The sequence below is a fragment of the Pochonia chlamydosporia genome, chromosome 3 (genome assembly GCF_001653235.2).
Source record: "Pochonia chlamydosporia 170 chromosome 3, whole genome shotgun sequence".
NCBI lineage: Eukaryota > Fungi > Ascomycota > Sordariomycetes > Hypocreales > Clavicipitaceae > Pochonia > Pochonia chlamydosporia.
Window position 1 is genome coordinate 2,918,422 of NC_035792.1, and position 18,360 is coordinate 2,936,781.

Sequence of the window (18,360 nt, forward strand, 5' to 3'; positions counted from 1 at the left end):
CACGACGTGTTTATAAATTTAAATACTAGGACAATAAAAGAACTTTAAAAGGATGGGAAATATTCGTCAACCTAGGGATGCATTGACATATTTGGACCATACTTTCCAATGTCAATTTGTTTCGTGAAGTCGGGTCGCCTTTGAATAGTGACCACCGTTGAATTTGTGGGGCATGTAGCGCTAAATTATAGGCGACATCTGGAGTCGAGACGCGCTTGCTGCCACTGAGACGCGATCTGGACCCTGCAACATCCACTGCACTTGTGCTGACGTCAGGTCCAAAGCACATGCACCCGACCAGACAAGACCTCACTGTGAGAACATTTGAAACCTCCAACATCAGCACATCGAGCAGAACCCAGGGGAAAGACGGCTCGTATTTCTACCACAGGCTTAACGGCATGACTCCTGCATCCTCATCATGCCACCGCCAAGGCCGAATAAGACTTCCGCTGGCGGGGGCATACATGGGAACGCAAAAGGAAACATCATGAGCTTCTTCAAGCCAGTCGCGGCATCGCAGAGCCAGCCTCCAATGTCACCAGCTCCCGCACAAAACCCAGCAACAGCATCTTCGTCTCCGCCTGCCCCTTCTTCACCTCTAGAGAGGCCCGTGACGCCCTCGAAACCAGTACCTGTCGAAATTGGAGCGTCCGACGACGACGAAAGCGACGGCGGCTACTCAGACAACTCGCTAGAAGATCTCTCATGTATCCTTGGTCGTGCGAGGGGCGATGTCCCTGCGGAGCAAAAACCTCAGAACAACCCGTATGCCACACCGAGGGCGAAAAGGACAGCGGGGGAGTTTCACTCCTCACCGTTGGCCATCATGCCACGACACAAATTTGACCTGAAGGCGCTTGCGAAAGATGCACGGCGGGATGATGCCACGACAAAGAGCTCGCTGAGAGTGAAGGAAGCCGCGAATGCAGCCAAGGCGAGCGAAACGAGTGCATCTTCCTTCGCTACCGGAGATACCATTGCGGGAATTGTGACGGACAATGGTGGACACGATGCCCGCAAGGTCCTCAGGGCGGTTCAGAGATCTGACACTTCCCAAGCACAGCCAAGATACTTGTTTTTCGACGAGAGCTATAAGTCACCATCTCCGCCAGTGGCTCCGAGGCTTGGAAAGGGGTCGCCGTGGAATCTTTTGACCCAAGGCACCGCTCAATCCCGAGAGCAGCATCTGATATCTGGCCTCCCACAGACAATCTTGCGCAAGAATGGGGATTTGCCTGATTCGCTTTTCGAATGGATGATGGATTCTTTGTGTGTCCATACGTCGCTCATCGTGAGGCAAGAATACTGTAACATGGTCGTTAGTTGTTCGGAGCAAGTTGAGCGACTTGTTACTGCGGAACGACTGCAGCAACTGTTCATACGATTAGGCGCGAATGAGGCCACAAACTCTAGTGCGACTCCGGAATTCGCTGTATCTAGACCGGATCATGAGCCATACGAGGGCCGCGATTGGTCCTGCCTCCAGTCCTTCATTTCTCTCCTTGGACTGATAGCCAGTCAACTATCTGTGCCAGCGGCAGAATATGCTACTCGGAAACTAGTCCAATTATCACTGGACAAGTTTCTGATCTGCAACATCGACCTACTAGCCGAGTTTGAATACTCAGTCCAACAACTCGCTGCAGCTATCCCAAGCTGCAACTGGGATAAATTCGTAAGCACACAACACCGTTCTACACCTACGAATGCCCCAAACTAACCCAACACAGTGCTTCGATACCTGCTCCATGCTCACGCATGGTCTACAATCCCGTGCCATCAAAGCCACTTCTCTTCTCTGTCTGCCAGTTTCCACCAAAAGAACACATGATCTACGCAGACGGATTGCCGTCACAACACTCTTCCAAGACGATTCTCTGGCCCACCACAACCCAGAAGACATAATCACCCTGCGCGGTATTATCGATATCCTCAACACCGACAACTTTGCCATCATCAATAAGACAGATTTCGCAGAGTTGCGCGCCAGCATCATCCTTCTCGATATAGCTATTGACGATGGTTCGGTCGTCAGATTCGATGACAGCGATGACGAGAAGAAGTTTAATGAGGAGGTCGATGAGCTTGCGGGCAAGTTGCGTGAAATATGGAGAAAAATCAACGACTCGGGCATGAAGCTGGCAAGGACAGAGGCAAAGAGCGTTGTAGAGTGGGTACAGCAGCGTTTGTCCCATAGTGTACGGACACGGAAAATGGCCAAGAAGAGTGTATTTGATATGCCGGGGCAACTGGACGATCCTTTTCTGCCGAGGCAGAGGGAGTATATGAAGAAGTTTTTGCAGAAGACGGCGAAGCTGCCTGGTGTTGAGGAGGCCTCCCATATAATTGACGAGAATACGATTGTATGCGTGGATTATTAGGCAATCAAGGGGATACATACGGTTGATATTTGGTGCGGAGTCACACGAGCCATGACATTAGATATGACGGCGTTTATGGATACTGGATTACCCCCAGTCTAATCATCCTGGACAATGAACACATTTCAAGTTTATAGTACAGCCTCTAAGCTACGATCGCAGGGACTGGGTACAAAAATAGACAACAATGCAAGTCTTGATGCTGACTGCAAACACGGCGCTTTCCCGCACTCACAGGATCCTCCATAAACAGGTCGCTCGGCCATGTCCAGCTGAGGGGACACATCATCGAGCGAGGTGGTACATCTGCACTTCCTTCTTCTCCAACTAACAAGGACTTTTGACAGGTTTAGTCGAAGAATTTCCGGTTGGGGTTCTTGCCAAACAGCGCCTCTCGAACAGCTGGGGCGGCAGAATCCTTGAGAAGTTCGAGTCGTGTGTCAAAGGTGTTGTTGATGTCGATTTTGCCATTACCACTGACAATGATAACACCTCCAGTTCTGCAATCGAGCAAATTAGTTTCGTCAACCAAAACAGGATTCAGTGGAGGTAGAGGGGGGTAACACGTACGATTGCTCTGGCAAAGGGTTCTGCTCGTCAATCTTCCCCGAGACTTCCTTTCCAACTTGCTTCTTGTACTCTGCAGCAGCTTCTTCGATAGCCTTCTTAACAGCATCATAATCCTTCTTCCTAGCTTGGATCTGCATCGTAGGCTCATTCAGCGCATAAAAGCCCTCCAAGATGAGACCCTTCAGAACCTTTTGGTACTTGGTCTTATCCTTGGCGCCATCAACCAGCTTCTTCTCGGCCTGTTCGAATATGCTATCAAGGAGCTCCTGTCGAGCACCAAGGACCTTGAGCCGGGTCTTGTTGGCGACGGTAGATCGGGTAATTTGCTGGGACATGGTGGCCTGCTTGAACTTCTTCTCGTACTGGCTGTCGATGGCGTCGGTCTCTTGGCGGACAAGCTTAGACTTTTCGATTTCGAACTCCTCGTTGGCTTTGATTTCGATCTCGCGGGCCTTCTCCATGGCTTCTTGCTTGATGAAGGCGGTCATCTTACGGAGCTCATTGTCGACCTGGACATTGTGAATGACGGTTTTGTTAGTTTGATATCTTCGTGTTGTAACTGCGCGCGCTTGAGGGGCAGAGGCAGAAGCGAGAGGGATGTGGTATTTGGTCATGGTGGCCGTTGAAGCTCAACGGGTTGCTAACGGTGACGACGACGGCGTACCTGCTGGTCGGACAATGCGTGTTGCGACATGCTGGGCAAGGATGTGAAGGGTTATGCCTCTGTTCTAGAAGAATGGGTCGACGGGGGAATATTTGGAAGCTAGATATCTGGCTAGCTGGATGACCTCGAGGACGTCGGATGAGGTACGGCCGAGTAATGAGGTAGAGCGAGATGTCGTTTGGCTGGAAGGTGGAGGTGCGTGGAGAGTCTGGTAGCTGTGACGCTTGAGTGCAGCCAGAGCTTGGCTGTTTGTCCTGCTGTAGCACAGAAGCACAGAGCAAGAAGGAGCCTTGACTGCGCTTTCAAGCCACGCAGCGACAAGCCACAGTGTTTGTTCCAACTCGACCCCGCTGCTGGTGTTCATGCAAGCGCATCACATGACTGGGACAATAGGCTTTGGCCTTTCAGCCACACTCGACCATCACTCAAGACTGGACCTTGTAGGCTTACTCAGCCGCCTTATGCATCATGGGAGGCTGCCAGAGGCTCGCTGTGGGCCAAGAATGCAGGCACTTGGTGCTGAGGGAATGCTCATTGGCGCTGCATGTGGTATAGTCAATAGTTTGGCACGTTCCCCTACGATTGAGGGCAGAACTTGAGCCAAGACTTGGCTCGCTCCTGCCCATAATTACCCATACCTCCACTACCGCGGCCACCAGACAGCGCAAGCCTGGCCGACCCCGACCATTGACGCTTGTCCTGTCCGGTGCTGCTTGACCTCATCAGGTGCTGGTGGCTTTCGGCAACTTGCTTCCTGCATTTTGCATCATACATTCGTATCACCAACCAGCATACCCTAGTTCGAATTCCTGACGCTTCCGCTGCTTGAAGCATCGCACAGTATATCTCGACATCGACAGCGGTAACGACGACCCATCCTATCGAGGTGCTGGCAACCTCATTTCCTTGGTGTCCGGGCGCCATCGCTACGGCTACCGCCAGCTCCCCCGATCCTTGCTCTCCAGCCCACGACTCGTACACCGCAACCCAACAATCCTCTGCTGGCCGGCAAGCCTCAACTCGACTCAAGACAGACGCCGCCCAGTCTTGAATGAATTCCTAATCTGCTGCGCTCAGTAACGGCACGTGGACGACGGCTAGGCTCATCTCTATGCAATCGATAGCGTCATTTGTGCCCTCGTCCATCGCCAGATGCTGGTGCGTCGGGTAGCCGAGTTATGAGATCCATGGGGAGCATCTCCCCCGGCGGGAGTATAGCTGTATGCGATGCCCATCAATGCGCTTCATTATTTCTTATGGCTTTGTGCTAACAGTTTTGTTGTAGTTGGGAATCCTTGTCGGCCTGATATCGACCAGCGTCCAAAGCCTTGGTCTCACCTTGCAGCGGAAATCGCATATTCTCGAAGATGAAAAGAGTCCCCATGATGTGCGGCGCCCACCATACCGGAGGCGGAGGTGGCAGCTAGGCATGGGAATGTTTGTTATCGCAAACCTATTGGGCAGCACGATTCAGATTTCCACGCTTCCATTGCCTGTACTTTCGACCTTGCAGGCCGCCGGCCTCGTATTTAACTCGATATGCGCGACATTGATCCTGAACGAACCGTTTACGCGATGGTCTCTCTGCGGCACGCTGTTGGTGACGACTGGCGCTGTGTTGATTGCGATATTCGGGGCCATACCATCTCCGGCACACGACTTGAAGGAGTTGCTCATTTTGCTGGGAAGACGGCCCTTTGTCGTCTGGATGATATTACAGGCCCTGTTTGTCTTGGGCCTCGCCACCGTTACAGATGTCGTCAACAACATGTCGAGCATTTCACACAACTCTCGATTCAGACTTGCGCGTGGCATTATATACGGCGTCATCAGTGGAGATTTGTCGGCACATGCGTTGCTTTTTGCCAAATCAGCGGTAGAATTGTGCATCAAGACCGTCGGCGGCAATAATCAATTTTCTCATTGGGAGTCTTGGGCCATTGTTCTCGGCCTGGTCTCCCTCGCGCTCTGTCAACTTTACTACTTACATCGAGGGCTGAAGCTAGTCTCCACCTCGGTTCTTTATCCGCTTGTGTTTTGTGTATACAACATTATTGCCATTCTAGATGGACTAATATATTTCAACCAGGTGAGCTTGATTCCGCCGCTGCATGCCGGGCTCATCGCCCTCGGCACGGTTATCCTGCTCTCCGGTGTTCTCGCCCTTTCGTGGCGGCTCAGCGACGAACAACATGCTCCAGGGGTCGGTCAGTCAACGCTGGCCCCGGGACTTGGGCTCGTCGACGATACAGAAGGGGAAGAAGAGTCCCTGCTTAGCTCGGAGGCTGCCGTGGAGGAGGAAAGCAGCTCTTCGGGTTATCAGACGTTTCCTATTGCGAACGGCGACACCACGCCTCTGACGCCAACGCAGAAGAAGAATTTTAGATGGGCAGAAAGAGCAGAGATTTGGGGAGAGTTGGAGGATCAGGAGGAACCGACTACTCCGACAGGACGCTTGCGTTCAACGACTTTGCCTGGACGATCAGAAGTCTCTCCATTGCTACCTCCTTCGAGGAGATCAGTCAGCGGTACCTCAGCCGCAGGTGGCGAGGCCGGTCCGAGCAACGAGTCTACCCCTCATAGATTTGGTAGGAGGAGGAGAAGTACGGGATTTCCGGGTCTGGTTGCACGCCGAAACATACGACAGCGGCAATCCTCAATATCGGGGTCTATCGGTGGCCTGCTTCAATCTATACCATGGCTTAGAGGGCGTGGGAAACGATCATCGATGAGTAGCTCCATAACGGGAGACAGCATGTCGCGACGGTACGATGATGACAACGGAGATGATGCACCAAGTCAAAGGGGAAGAGGAGGCAACGATTCGGCTGTATAAGTAGCGCATTGGGACATGCCGTCTTTACCTTTGGGCGACACGAGGCGAACAGGCGTACTAGATTCTTTAAACATTGCGATTCGGTATTGGATTATGTATTGGAGTCTTGAAGGGGGGCGAGTGATTCGGACAAGACATTGAACAGGGCTCTAGACCTGCAGCATAATATCTTTTTTCATTATATCAAGAAGCATTGAATATATGTGTTTGATGAATTGCCGCGGCGCATGTTGTCAGAATGTGGCAGATTGGTTGCCTTGGGGCAACGTCAGACTTTGTGGACCATTTTCTGATTCTCATGTATCATTTCACACTTTATGGAGCAATGTTTGTACTCTTGCTGAATCACTTTTCCATTCTCAGTATCTGCTTTCACTTTCTTTTGAGCCGATTTTACACCCCAGCTAAACCACCTTCCCATTCTTAGTGAGGATGGTCACACTCTGGCCAACCACTATTACAGCCAATACCTTCAACAGACAGATTTTACCCAACATTGAACCTTTGGTTTGCCAGCAATGAAAACGACGCAAGTTTAAGGGGTTCTCAGCAGTGTCAGGAGACATGGAACCACCACGACGGCAAACGCCACCTGTCAGTGTCACGGAACAGTGCAGTCCATCACCCAAAAGAAAGGAATATATTGAAACGCTATCAAACACCAATGCAATGCATTCACCACTTCACAATATTAAAACAAGACCTATTTCAAACTGCAACTCTGCCACATCCACCAAGCCTTCCGAAAACCATATATCACAAAAACCACTACTTGTGCCCTAAGCATGTACACCTGACTTCTAGAATTGTCTAAAGCCGCTCTTCTCATCAATGTGGCGATATCGCTCACGTTCCTTGCGGTCCTTGAGCAGACATGCAATCGACAGAACGAGGATAGCATCAATACCTAAATCCATTAGTATAGCTTTAGCCGGTACACACGGATACACATACCGACGATGCCAAAAAGCGCCGTAAAGATATTATCAATAAAAACATTCGAAAAGCTAGAAATCGCCGTGCCGCAACCTCTCAGGAGAGCAGCCGCCGCGGGAGAAGGACACGTCGGATCGGTGACAAACGCAGGCGTCGTAGCGTTGTAGTATCCGCAGCATTGGAACTAACCAGTTAGCTCGACATTTAATAAGACCATACATCGTACGTACCGACTGCTGGATGAGGGACTGCACAGACGGCTCCTGCTCCAAATAGGTCCCGAAGAAGCCATCTTTCAGACGCAGCGTCATTATCCAGAGGTACACGCCCAGACAGAGCGTGAAGACGCCACAAATGGTAATCAGGTAGCCGCCCGCCTTGAGCAGCGATCTCTTGGGCGTCATGAGGCCCAAGAGCGTGAAGGCGAACACGCCGATCGTGATGGCGCCGTTGATGATGCCCGCCGTGAGGGGGAACATCTTGTACAGGAGGTTGCGGACGGCCTCTTGTCCGTCTTGTGGCGCTTTTGTCATTTGGTTTTGCACGACGAGGGAGAAACCGAGCTCGAGGCAGCCGGAGGCGAGGAAGAGGGCGTTTATGCCGAGGGTGGTGGTGAAGACTTTGTTTGGCATTTTGGCGGTGTTTTTCGTTGCGAGTTCCGTGTCGGTGATTGACGATTCTTTGGAATATTTTTTTTTTTATTTAAAGAAGGGAGGCTTTGGAGTATTGTTCGTATTTGACGCCCGAGTCGGTGTTCCGGACCGGTCAAGAATCTCGTGTTCAATTCGGCGATTGCGGTTTGGGGGATCTTGCTGATGCTTTCGGCTACAATGACTCAAAGTGATGGGTTTCCGGTTCTGGTCGACGTCCTGCGCCTGTCTACAGGGAATGCAATGCGTAGAGCATTAAAGAAACGAATGAAACATTTAAAAAAAAAAAACCAGAGTCCTGACTCGGTCGAATGGCAGTTCTGATGGGTAGAATGAGTTGGAAATTTGGTGGTATTAAATGATGGTTTTTTGCGAGGAAAGGACCGGCCAGCGTCCTGGCGGACGGGAATAAGAATCGAAGACGACGAACAGACAAAAGAGATGGACGAAAGGATGAGGGTATCCAGATACCTGGTTGGGGAAAAGGGTGAAGAAGAAAGGCGCCAGCGGGCAAGGCGAAGGAAAATGGGGAGAGATGGCGGAGGACACACACATACACACACGATGGTGTCGTCTTGCGTGTCCGGTGCCATTTCGTCTCTTGAGTCTTGGGTCTTGAGTCTTGAGTCTTGATGGCGTCGTTTTCTACACCGGAGTCCGACACGTCGAGTTTCAGGGCCGTGTCAGGACGCAGTGGACACCAAGGGGCACGGGCCACGGCCGGGAATGTGGCCAATCAGGGTGTGGCTTGTCTTGCAAAGTCGCCTAATTTGGAGGTTCTGATCCATTTTGAGTTTTGGGATGCCTGCAAGCGGCGGTGGATTTGACATGGACATGCATCACATCACATCCGTGTGAATGATTGTGGCCATGACCTTGCTAACGCTTCATACTTTGTCAACGAAAATCGAACCATGGATAGAAGTAAGCTGGAGACCAAAGGCAGTGCCTATTACTCATCTCGATTGCGTGTCAAAATGCCATTGTGTTTTTTGCACGTAGACCGCCATGAATTACGCAATGTCCGATTATGGCAGAGGCAGAGGTCAAATGTGTCAAGTTCGACCATGTAAAAGGTATCGCATATCGCCCCATATACTAGGATGCACTGTAATATGCAGGAGTATACTTGAATGTAGCCAAATACATTTGACCACACACTGCACTGTACCTAAGCCTGCGTTCCTTACCTTGCAAAGGCAACGCAGCCAGCCTTCAACATCGAACCACCATGACTCCCCCACGCCCTTTAACATAAATGCTTTTGGGCAATATCTATCGGCACCTCAATTATACATATCGCCATTCGGAGTTAATGCGCCCGCCGCTCCTCCAGGTTGTTTCGGACACCCGTACCATAGAATCGAAGTTGTTTGGAGGTGAAGCACGCAGATCAATCACAACAGATCCCATATCTGGAGCAGATTATCGGACAAGAGAGAACCAACCTCGCCAGTAAGCCTGTGCAAATCCTGTCCGAAATAAAGCACTAGATAATCGTGCAATGTAGTCTGTCCGTGGCATTGGCCAGTAAAATTGACGCACAAGGCAAACAATGCAACGGCTGCGTCATGCTCATGGACACGGACATTCCGTCTTCGGAGAATATTTGCATTGACTGACTCTATAGCTCGCTACCTGGCGCGGCTACATATGTCGACTTCACTTAAGTCTGTGCCGTCATTTGCGTGCTAAGGCTTCTATTATTAGGCAACATGTCCCTTAAGTGCTCCTCTGTGTGTTGTCGTTGCTAGACATCTGAGAAATGCACCCTTTGTTGGCAACGCATGACCATAATGTATTGTTACCTTTGTAATTTTGAAAGCCTTCCATATTTCTTGAGCAATTTGAAACTGTTTCCATTTTGTATTAGCCGCGTCCAGATCCGTCTTTCGGTTACAATGCCACAGACATGGTACTTTTCAGGTTACCAAAGATACCAAGCCGTCTCCTTAATCTCGTCAATTTCAAAGCAGTCGGTCCTTGTAGACTCTGTTGGGAAGCATACGGCATATCGCAGCGTATGCCAATATATACTGAGATGTATTAGTGTATACTTGCATGTGGGCAAATACTTTTTACCACAGACTGTACCAAACTTCCCAGCGTCGAGCTTAATTTGGTGATCTGGTACAATTTTAAAAGTGACACAAACTTCGCCATCTCGTCGTCGTCGTCGTCGTCGTTGTTGTTGTTGCCGTTGCCGTTGCCGTTGTAGTAGAAAAGAACGAGGAAGAGAGGGGCGGAGGAAGAAACCATCTTCAACATCGAAGCTGACAGCTGATGGACTTCAAGTACTTTCGGTTGGCACCTGGCGAACCAAGTGTGCCAGCTGCCCACGGAATGAGGGCAAGAACAAGAACGCTCGACATGGACATCGGGAACCATTTGATATCATTGACTCATTTTCAACCTCTTCTACTGTACGGTAAACGCCTGCATCTGGTCCTTTGCTTTTCTTTCTCCCCTTATGTTTCTCCGCTTTGCGCCCGACAAGGTATTTCTCTCCTTCATGTTACCACTAGAGTTTATGTACGCTAATTAATAAAACAACTGTATTTTGCTACAAATATCTTCTTTAGCTCGGGAATAGGTCCCATAGCACAGTCAAGAAGACAATAATATCATCCACCTACTCTCATCCGCATGCCCAGTGGTCATCGCCCTGACTCCTTTTCGCCATTCACCAATTCTGAAAGGAACCTTCCACGGACGCCATATTTGCCTCGAAATAATCCCAGTCATCGCCAGTGTTACCATCCAAAAACGGCCTCTCAGTGTTCTCTTTAACAAGTGCTTCCCATCGTCCTCTCTCATTTGTCCGACAGCCTAGAGTCTCACACCAAAGTACACCTCGATTATCCTCGGTAAAAAGCCTTTCTCGAAACTTTGTATCGAGTAGACAAAGCCAACCAGGGCTAGTTGGTTCGGAAACACGCCAGAGATACCGAAGCGACAGAGAGACTTGTCCGCCACGGCACAACCACACGTACACTGCAGCACAAATTCGACACTGAAGGGTGATCTGCCGACTACTACACCCACAGCTTGACAAAGGACGAAATAGTATGTCCATATGTACTCCCTCTATAAAGCAGTCGCAGATGCCGGTCTGAATGAACCCCTGGATCTCTTTGTTGGGGGAGATATGCGAGCAAAGCTTGTGGTTGTCAAAAGCACCGCCCACAACCAGGTTGGAAAGAGATTTTCGAAGGGTGGCCAGCGTGGGACGAGAGTCTGGGGAAATTTTCACCAGCGGTACATCCCAGCCGTACCCTATTGCGAGTACTCCCGGATGGCCAACTGCTTCCCGTGCAATAAGCCGTGGGAATCCAACTCCAGTTGGCATGTAGTTACGCTGGTATCTACACTCGGATTGATGAGATCGATTCATGCAGGCATATCGATACACAACACGCTCTCGAAGGCGCCGTTGGATCTTTCCCCATGTGGTAGGCTTGGTTGATCTATGATCACACAGCCTAATGTGTCCGAGTAGCCCAATACACACTAGGATACCGCTCTTGCTGGCTTTTTCAAGATCCTCAGGGAAGAAGAGGGCACTGGCATGTAGGCGGCGGCAACCGTAACAATATCGCAAGCTGCGCAGCGTCTCTAATCTCTTGGACAGAGTACCACTATACTCGGTCACTAAGCAGGAGTCGCAATATTTATCGTGATGCAATGCATTAGCGATGGCGTTTTTTTCCGCGGCGACCAGCAAATTCATATTGAAGCCCATGGGAGTTCTAGGCAATTTCAATCCTTGATGGAACCTTTTGAACTCCTGTCCTTCGAAAAGCGCCATAAGCATAGTCGAAGTCTGCCGAAGGCAATACAAAGACGGTGCCGGTAGATAACCCATTATATGCAGCAACAGCTCAGCGGGCAAAGCCATGAGAGGAAAAGTCGAATCATGACTCGTTACCTGATTGTTCAGGTTAGAAGTCATCTGGTCGTTTTCTTCACAAGTCGTCTGGCTATTTTCTTCAAAGTTTGTCTCGTCACTCTGTTGAAAAGTCTCCTGGTCGTTCTCCTCACAAGTTGTTTTGTCACTCTGTTGAAAAGTCTCCTGGTCGTTCTCCTCACAAGTTGTCTCGTCGAGTCGTCTGGCTATTTTCTTCAAAATGCGTCTCGTCCGTCTGTTGAAAAGTCTCATGGTCGTTTTTCTCACAAGTTGTCTTGTCGCTCTGCTGAAAAATCTCCTGATCACTTTCTTCACGAGTCCTCTGGTCGTTTTCTTCAAAGTTCATCTCGTTGTTTTCTTCAGAAGTCGTCTCGTCGCTTTGCTGAAAAGTCTTCTGGTCGTTCTCCTCGCACACGCGCCGAAATTTTACCATAGACCTCAACTTGCAGACGATTCTTGACAAAACTCTTTTCCCTTTTGATCGCGACCAAGTACGAGAAGCTTTCGGAGAGTTAGAGGGCTCAGAGGGTTCAGAGGGTTCAGAAGGCTTAGAAGATTCAGGAATCTCAGAAGGTTCAGAAGGTTCAGGAGTCTCAGGAGTATCAGGGATCTCAGGGAACTCAGGGAACTCAGGGAACTCAGGGAACTCAGGGAGCTCAGAAGGCTCGGAGTCTTCGAGATCATCAGGCAAAGCAGCGTCGATTGGTGTTTCCCCTAGAAGAGGGATGCCTGGCGCAAAAACCCCACGAAACCTGGATTCAGGTACACGGAACTTTATGAAAAAGGACGATCGCTCAAAGAAACCTCTGTTCAGGAATAGATAAGGTTCCTCCATTGCTTCAGGCTACTTGACTGCAGAATCCGATGGTCAACTGGTGATTTTTCCAAGTTCGACTGACACGGACTGAGAATGTTGGTGAAGCCTGGGGTGGAGGGTTCTTGGTATAGAATCCGTAAGGCGGCGGTATATCTGGTGGGAGATTGCAACTTGAGAAACCCGAATAATTGTCTTTTTTAAGGGCTTAAATACACAACTTGGGCATTGATACGCCGCCCTTGAATACATTAAATATGTTGGCCACAGGGGGCTGAGCCGTGGCTTCATGTTCTTAAAATCACAAGAACTGAACTAATTATTTAACCTTCAACTTCGCAGTAGCCGTGGTTGAGTCATCCATAACGTGATGTATTTGTAAACTTACCTCTCTTTAACTACGAAGACTAAATTGTCCGGATGCCCATGTGATGACATTCTTGCTCCCTGCGTGTGTTATTGAGTTTTATCTGTGCCTCTGTTAGGTCGGGCGTGAGTTTACACGCTCTTGGTCTCCCAAAATACATAACCTAGCTATTTTTAGCGCCAAGGTCAAAATGTAAATAAATTAATTAAATGTCGTGCTGGTGGGCGACCATGGTAAAGTCACAATGGCTACTTGCCTAGCTTAACGCGAAACCTTATGTTGCACCACCACAATAAGTTTTGGTGTCACGGACTATCAGGAAGCTTTTACTTCACTTGATAGTACTAACGAATCTTCACTGGGGTTGCAAAGTCCGGTTTGGGACGTCATCGTCACAACCGCTCTACCGGACACAGCGTCCTGTCATCAAGTGCATGAGAAATAGGTATGTCATTCGCTAGACGCCAAAGAAGTCATCATCTGGAAGCGCCGTATGACCATTTTGGGGTAAACATCAATAAATATCGTGGTAGTATTCCTGCTGGCTGAACCCGCTCCCAAAGACGATGTGCTTCTGATTCCCGTCTGCCGTTGGCGGAACAAGCTGCCGCCTACTCTTAGTCTCTCCTTTTTCTGATACACGAGATTGCATCGTCTCGGTTTTGTACAGTTTTTGAACTATCCCGCCCAAGAATACATGGAGTCTCGAGAGCGGTGCCCTTTCTCACTTTCTGTGCAATAAGCTGGGTAACATGACCTGACCACCGTCCTTCTGTAATGACTGCGAGGATCTCGCACTTTTATGAAATCGTTTCTTCATATTTAAGAGATACATTCCGTTAGGCTTGAAAGCCTATCAGTCTGAAGTTGGTAATTGTAACTCTCAATTGTCTTCTCTTGGATGGCCAAGATGGCCATGAACAGTAGCAAGGATCATGAACCCTGTACCCCAGCCTCAATTTCGCACTTAATCCTTAATGATTTAACTCAGAGGCAGAGATCTGCGTATGTGCGCTTTATCGGGCAGTTGAGTCGTGTCTTACTGTCAAGAGATGTCTTTGAACGAGTACTGTTCTGACGCGTTGATTCAACCACACAAAGGAATTATGTCGTATAACTGCCAGCAATTCCCAACCGAGCACGAACCGCGACGCGGGTTTAGTTTTTCAATCCGAGCATGCTACGTCCTCCGTGCATATTCCATCTTTTGGTTCAATGTTCTTTTTAATCTAGTACTCCATTCTCATAACGTAACACATCGAAAAGTCTACAGTGGGAGGTCAAAAGTGCTAGACCCAGCAGCAGGTATCTCATATCGCGCGGTGTGCTTGGGCATACTGACGCATGTTAGTGTGTACCTGAAGGTGGGCAAAAACATTGAACCACACACTAACGGCTTGCCATGTAGGGTAGTTCACTTATCAAATAACAGCAACATCGCCTTTCACAGACAAACCTCTTGCAACTCGCATTTGAAAGACACAGGCGGCGTCTCTTGCTTTATAAAGGCGTTTTGATACAAAAGGGTATGCCCTTCATATGCTTGAATTCGCCCTTTCCTCTTTTGCTTGTAAAGTGAGGGACAACCTTGTCTCAACTGCCACGCGGTAGTTGCTGGAACTAGAACAAGCTTCGCCAGCTTCATACCCGATCGGCACAAATTCATGAAGACATCCACCAAGTAAGCTTTCCGGCGCTACAGGGGCTGCGCGCCTTGGGGTTGATACAGCAGTGTAAGATTTGCAAGTTATGCGAAATGTGCGAGCACATTTCAGGGCTGATCGATATACTCCATACGCACAAACGAAAGCGTGAAAACTTATTACGACGAGCCTACTATGAATGCACAAAGTGAATACAGTCGAAAGGGCTATAGGCGGGCTTTCGAGCTCACCCGTTCTCGGGAATTGTGGTCGCAACGTGACCTGTTGTTCAAATTATGTCAGTGGTAGAACTGGTCCCGTAACTACAATAACCAACCTCCGGCTTCGCTGGTCCGCGAATACTCTGGACTAGAGAAAGGCGGCTCGTCTCTCAAGGACAAAGCTCAGTGCTGGGATAGACTTCTCGCTTGGAGAGCAGAAGAGACATAACGGTGCTTGAGCCAAGTGGTCTTCGACTCTAACCGCCAAGAGCATATTTCGCGTCATCCAGCACTGCGCATGCACACTGTGCCATCATAGCTAGCTGCCTAAAGGAGGAAAGCGCCTGATCTCCCTCCAGCCCTGGCCGTAGTCGTTGTCGACAACAAGGGTGGGAAGAAAGATACGATACAGGGTCCGTGGACTTGTCATTGGACAGGCTCCCATGTCCTCGTGTCGTGGAATTGTTTTCAGGAAATGCTTGTCTGGTTGTCCTCGGTGTGGCCCCTTTCGACTCCCCAAATCAAATTTAACGCGGCTGCGTTGGCTGCGTTGGATGCCCTTTGACTCCTTGAGTCCTTGCCACACATCTGATGACCAAACTTGGGAGCCAAGTCTGCTGCCATTCGTGGGCTGTTTTTCTCGTCATGGTCTAATGTGGTTCCAGGTCCCGCTGTGGGTTTTTCAATATGCCAGCGTTCGGGGTATCCATTCAACCTGGTCTAGACTTTTTTCGGTCACAAGTTCGTTATCCTTGAAATAACCAAGCCTTGATGCTGAGATTCTTACCGATGCCGCAACTTGTAGATTGTGCCAGGTGACGCCCTGTCCAAGCTCTACTTTTCAATACCGATGTATCCTGAATGTGATCTCTTCAACACATTGACACTGTTGTAAGCTGGCGTTGACCCATAGAGGAGCAACGATATAATTTGTCTTGGAGTCAATGCTAAGCATGGCACTGCTGGAACTAACTGACAGCCTCGGTGGCAGGAAAGAGAGTGTTGCAGGGACATTCACTTACCATTATTCCATAATATTGCCCAACATCTTTGGAGTACCTCAGATTGAGTCTGGCAGATGCACTTTTATTATTCTATATTTGCTGCTTACCTTAATATTCCGATCACTGTAGCCTTGTCGTGAACATACACACATACTCTGTAGTCATACGCATATTAGGAAAGGTCAAAACACCCGATAACCGAGCCCCCCTACGATAGAGGGGGGAAGGTATTCAGGTTCCAAGCGGCAAAGAGGCAACGACGCAAGTGACTCGTCGAGTTTCGTTGGTTCAATGACGATGGACACTTTTCGATCGTCACAAGTTTCCAGAGCCGGGTTCCATCTGGTTATCACAGGCAATGGAGATCTTGCTCACACTTACGGTCCTTTTGTTTAAACTAGCACACGCTCTCTCGTCACAGCTTGCTAGTCGATACATGCATGGTTTGATTGCTGACGAGGATGGTGAGGAGGGCTGAAGGTAACCGATTGCCGTGTCCCGCTCATTATCCAAAGGCAAGCCCATATGGAGTGTCACTTGGGCAAGGGATCGATTGATCACCGCCCACTAGCTAGGGGCTTGGTGCCCCGTGTGTGCTGTGAAGGCTACATTGGAGTCCTCAGCCACGATGGCCCCTATGAGTACGATGTGTGTCGAGTCAGACAAGGGGCGGATTAGTGCAACCAACAATGCCCGTGAGAACTGGTGTTTTCATCTCCAAGGCATTGAACTCGTCCGTGAGCTGCGCCTGGTGGTGCCTGTTAGCCACCTGCGCCAGATAGATAGTTGCTGAGATTTGTGAGGCTATCCGTGGTCTATTGGAGATATGCCAAGCGAGACAAATTGGCTGGACCCAAAGATGATAGCATGCATGACCGCAGACTGATGGCAGTCGAATCAATCAAACTATCGCTGCGTCCTAACCCTCTTCCTTCCATTCACGGTTACGGCTCCACGTGTGTGGAACGTCCAACCGAGTGCCATCTGCATCTTCAACAAGGGACGGGAGAAGGCGAAGTGTTTGGGAACGTTGTCGGCAGAAGGGGGATGGCGTTGGCCGCGACCCTTCATCAGAACTGGTGCGAGTGGGGCCGAGTCATCTTGGGGAACTTTGGCGGCTGGGCCAAAGGTCAGAATTACCTAAAGGCCCGGTTGATAGTACGGACAGTTGACGTCTGGTGTTTTGTTGTGGATAGGTCAGTGGCGTCTGGTGAAATCCACACAGTTTAGTTTTCCCAGATTGCACCAGACATCAAAGGTCCTTCTCATCTCTGGCCCTACGAGGACAACCTCGGGAAGAAGGAATCTGGTGAGTTGTTGGTTTGGCAGCCCCCAACTTTATGTGGCCCTACCTTGATGTTTCACGGATCTGTGGGACCAGCAGCAAGAGACTAGTTCCAACAGCGATCCGTACGGAGAGCACGCCAGACGGAGAACGCTATGAATGTCAGCCATGCATCCAGGCATCTCAAAGCAGCAATCCCATGCCATTTACGGAGCAGGTTGACGAGAGCGAGAGACAGATTTCTTTCTCCAATGCACGGACATCTGGACTCGCACACAGGTACAGAAACCTGCCGCCGACACTTTTGCAGGTACAGAACTTCAAGGCGGCACGATAAAGATGGTGGCTTGATATGCTGTCGGGTGGTGGTGATTGGAGTCAATGGCGCCGGGATAAAGAGCAAGTCTGACCCGATTTCTCTGCTGGTGACCCACGTTTTGTTTGTAATGTTGAATGCTGACTGGCGGCGGCAAGTTCTGCCAAGTTGGCCACTTGTGGACAATGCAACCTGTATGTACGGAGTATGTACGAGGTATGTACAGTACCGTACTGTATGGATGATATGCGAACTATCGATAGGCAAGGCCAGCTGGGCCATATTACAAGCTGTGTGCTATCGATGAGTATTGTGCCAACTGCCCAACTAGAAGCCAAGGTGCCTGTCCAGGTTCCATGTCAATGTTGCTCCATACCAAGAACACCGATGCAGTTTTGGAAGCGGCAGATGCTCACCTCGCCCCTCCACAACCAGGGCTGTGCCTCTGGTCCAGGCGGTGCTGTTGCTGGCTCTTGCGTTGTGGATGTCTTGCTTCCGTGTTTCTGCGTCCAGGATGACCACGCAACCCACGCCAGACAATGCCAGACTTGACTGGGAGGGGAGACTCGGGGGACATTGGAGACTGGGATTCGCGAGAGGGTGGGCGGGACGACTAGCGAGAGGGAATGGACAAGGGGATTAGGATGGATAGAGAGGGTCTGGTGTGGTTGTGTGGATAAAGTTGACGAGCCCTGCAGGCAAACAAGTATGTGCGTACTCCGTAGTTGTAACTCGGAATGGCATGTGCACATGTGCATCTGGG

General features: G+C 49.8%; 6 protein-coding genes across 6 annotated transcripts; 2 read left to right on the forward strand and 4 right to left on the reverse strand.

Moving 5' to 3' along the window:
• Positions 1–421: 421 nt before the first annotated feature.
• VFPPC_13688 (hypothetical protein) lies at positions 422–2,384 on the forward strand (the record flags this gene model as incomplete). Its single annotated transcript, XM_018291462.1, has 2 exons — positions 422–1,678; positions 1,734–2,384. The coding sequence occupies 2 exons, from the start codon at positions 422–424 to the stop codon at positions 2,382–2,384; spliced, it is 1,908 nt and encodes a 635-aa protein (XP_018145349.1).
• Positions 2,385–2,733: 349 nt separating this feature from the next.
• VFPPC_04730 (vacuolar ATP synthase subunit E) lies at positions 2,734–3,568 on the reverse strand (the record flags this gene model as incomplete). Its single annotated transcript, XM_018284036.1, has 2 exons — positions 2,734–2,884; positions 2,955–3,568. 2 exons carry the CDS (start codon positions 3,566–3,568, stop codon positions 2,734–2,736), a joined length of 765 nt encoding a protein of 254 aa, XP_018145350.1.
• A 1,237-nt stretch (positions 3,569–4,805) lies between these two features.
• VFPPC_04731 (hypothetical protein) lies at positions 4,806–6,454 on the forward strand (the record flags this gene model as incomplete). The annotated part of the gene is made up of 2 exons (XM_018284037.1): positions 4,806–4,838; positions 4,904–6,454. The coding sequence occupies 2 exons, from the start codon at positions 4,806–4,808 to the stop codon at positions 6,452–6,454; spliced, it is 1,584 nt and encodes a 527-aa protein (XP_018145351.1).
• Positions 6,455–7,254: 800 nt separating this feature from the next.
• VFPPC_13689 (tetraspanin) lies at positions 7,255–8,022 on the reverse strand (the record flags this gene model as incomplete). Its single annotated transcript, XM_018291463.1, has 3 exons — positions 7,255–7,361; positions 7,409–7,574; positions 7,621–8,022. The coding sequence occupies 3 exons, from the start codon at positions 8,020–8,022 to the stop codon at positions 7,255–7,257; spliced, it is 675 nt and encodes a 224-aa protein (XP_018145352.1).
• Positions 8,023–10,007: 1,985 nt separating this feature from the next.
• VFPPC_13690 (hypothetical protein) lies at positions 10,008–10,299 on the reverse strand (the record flags this gene model as incomplete). The annotated part of the gene is made up of 2 exons (XM_018291464.1): positions 10,008–10,076; positions 10,135–10,299. 2 exons carry the CDS (start codon positions 10,297–10,299, stop codon positions 10,008–10,010), a joined length of 234 nt encoding a protein of 77 aa, XP_018145353.1.
• A 1,826-nt stretch (positions 10,300–12,125) lies between these two features.
• VFPPC_04732 (hypothetical protein) lies at positions 12,126–12,782 on the reverse strand (the record flags this gene model as incomplete). The annotated part of the gene is made up of 1 exon (XM_018284038.1): positions 12,126–12,782. The coding sequence occupies one exon, from the start codon at positions 12,780–12,782 to the stop codon at positions 12,126–12,128; it is 657 nt and encodes a 218-aa protein (XP_018145354.1).
• Between the last annotated feature and the right edge of the window lie 5,578 nt (positions 12,783–18,360).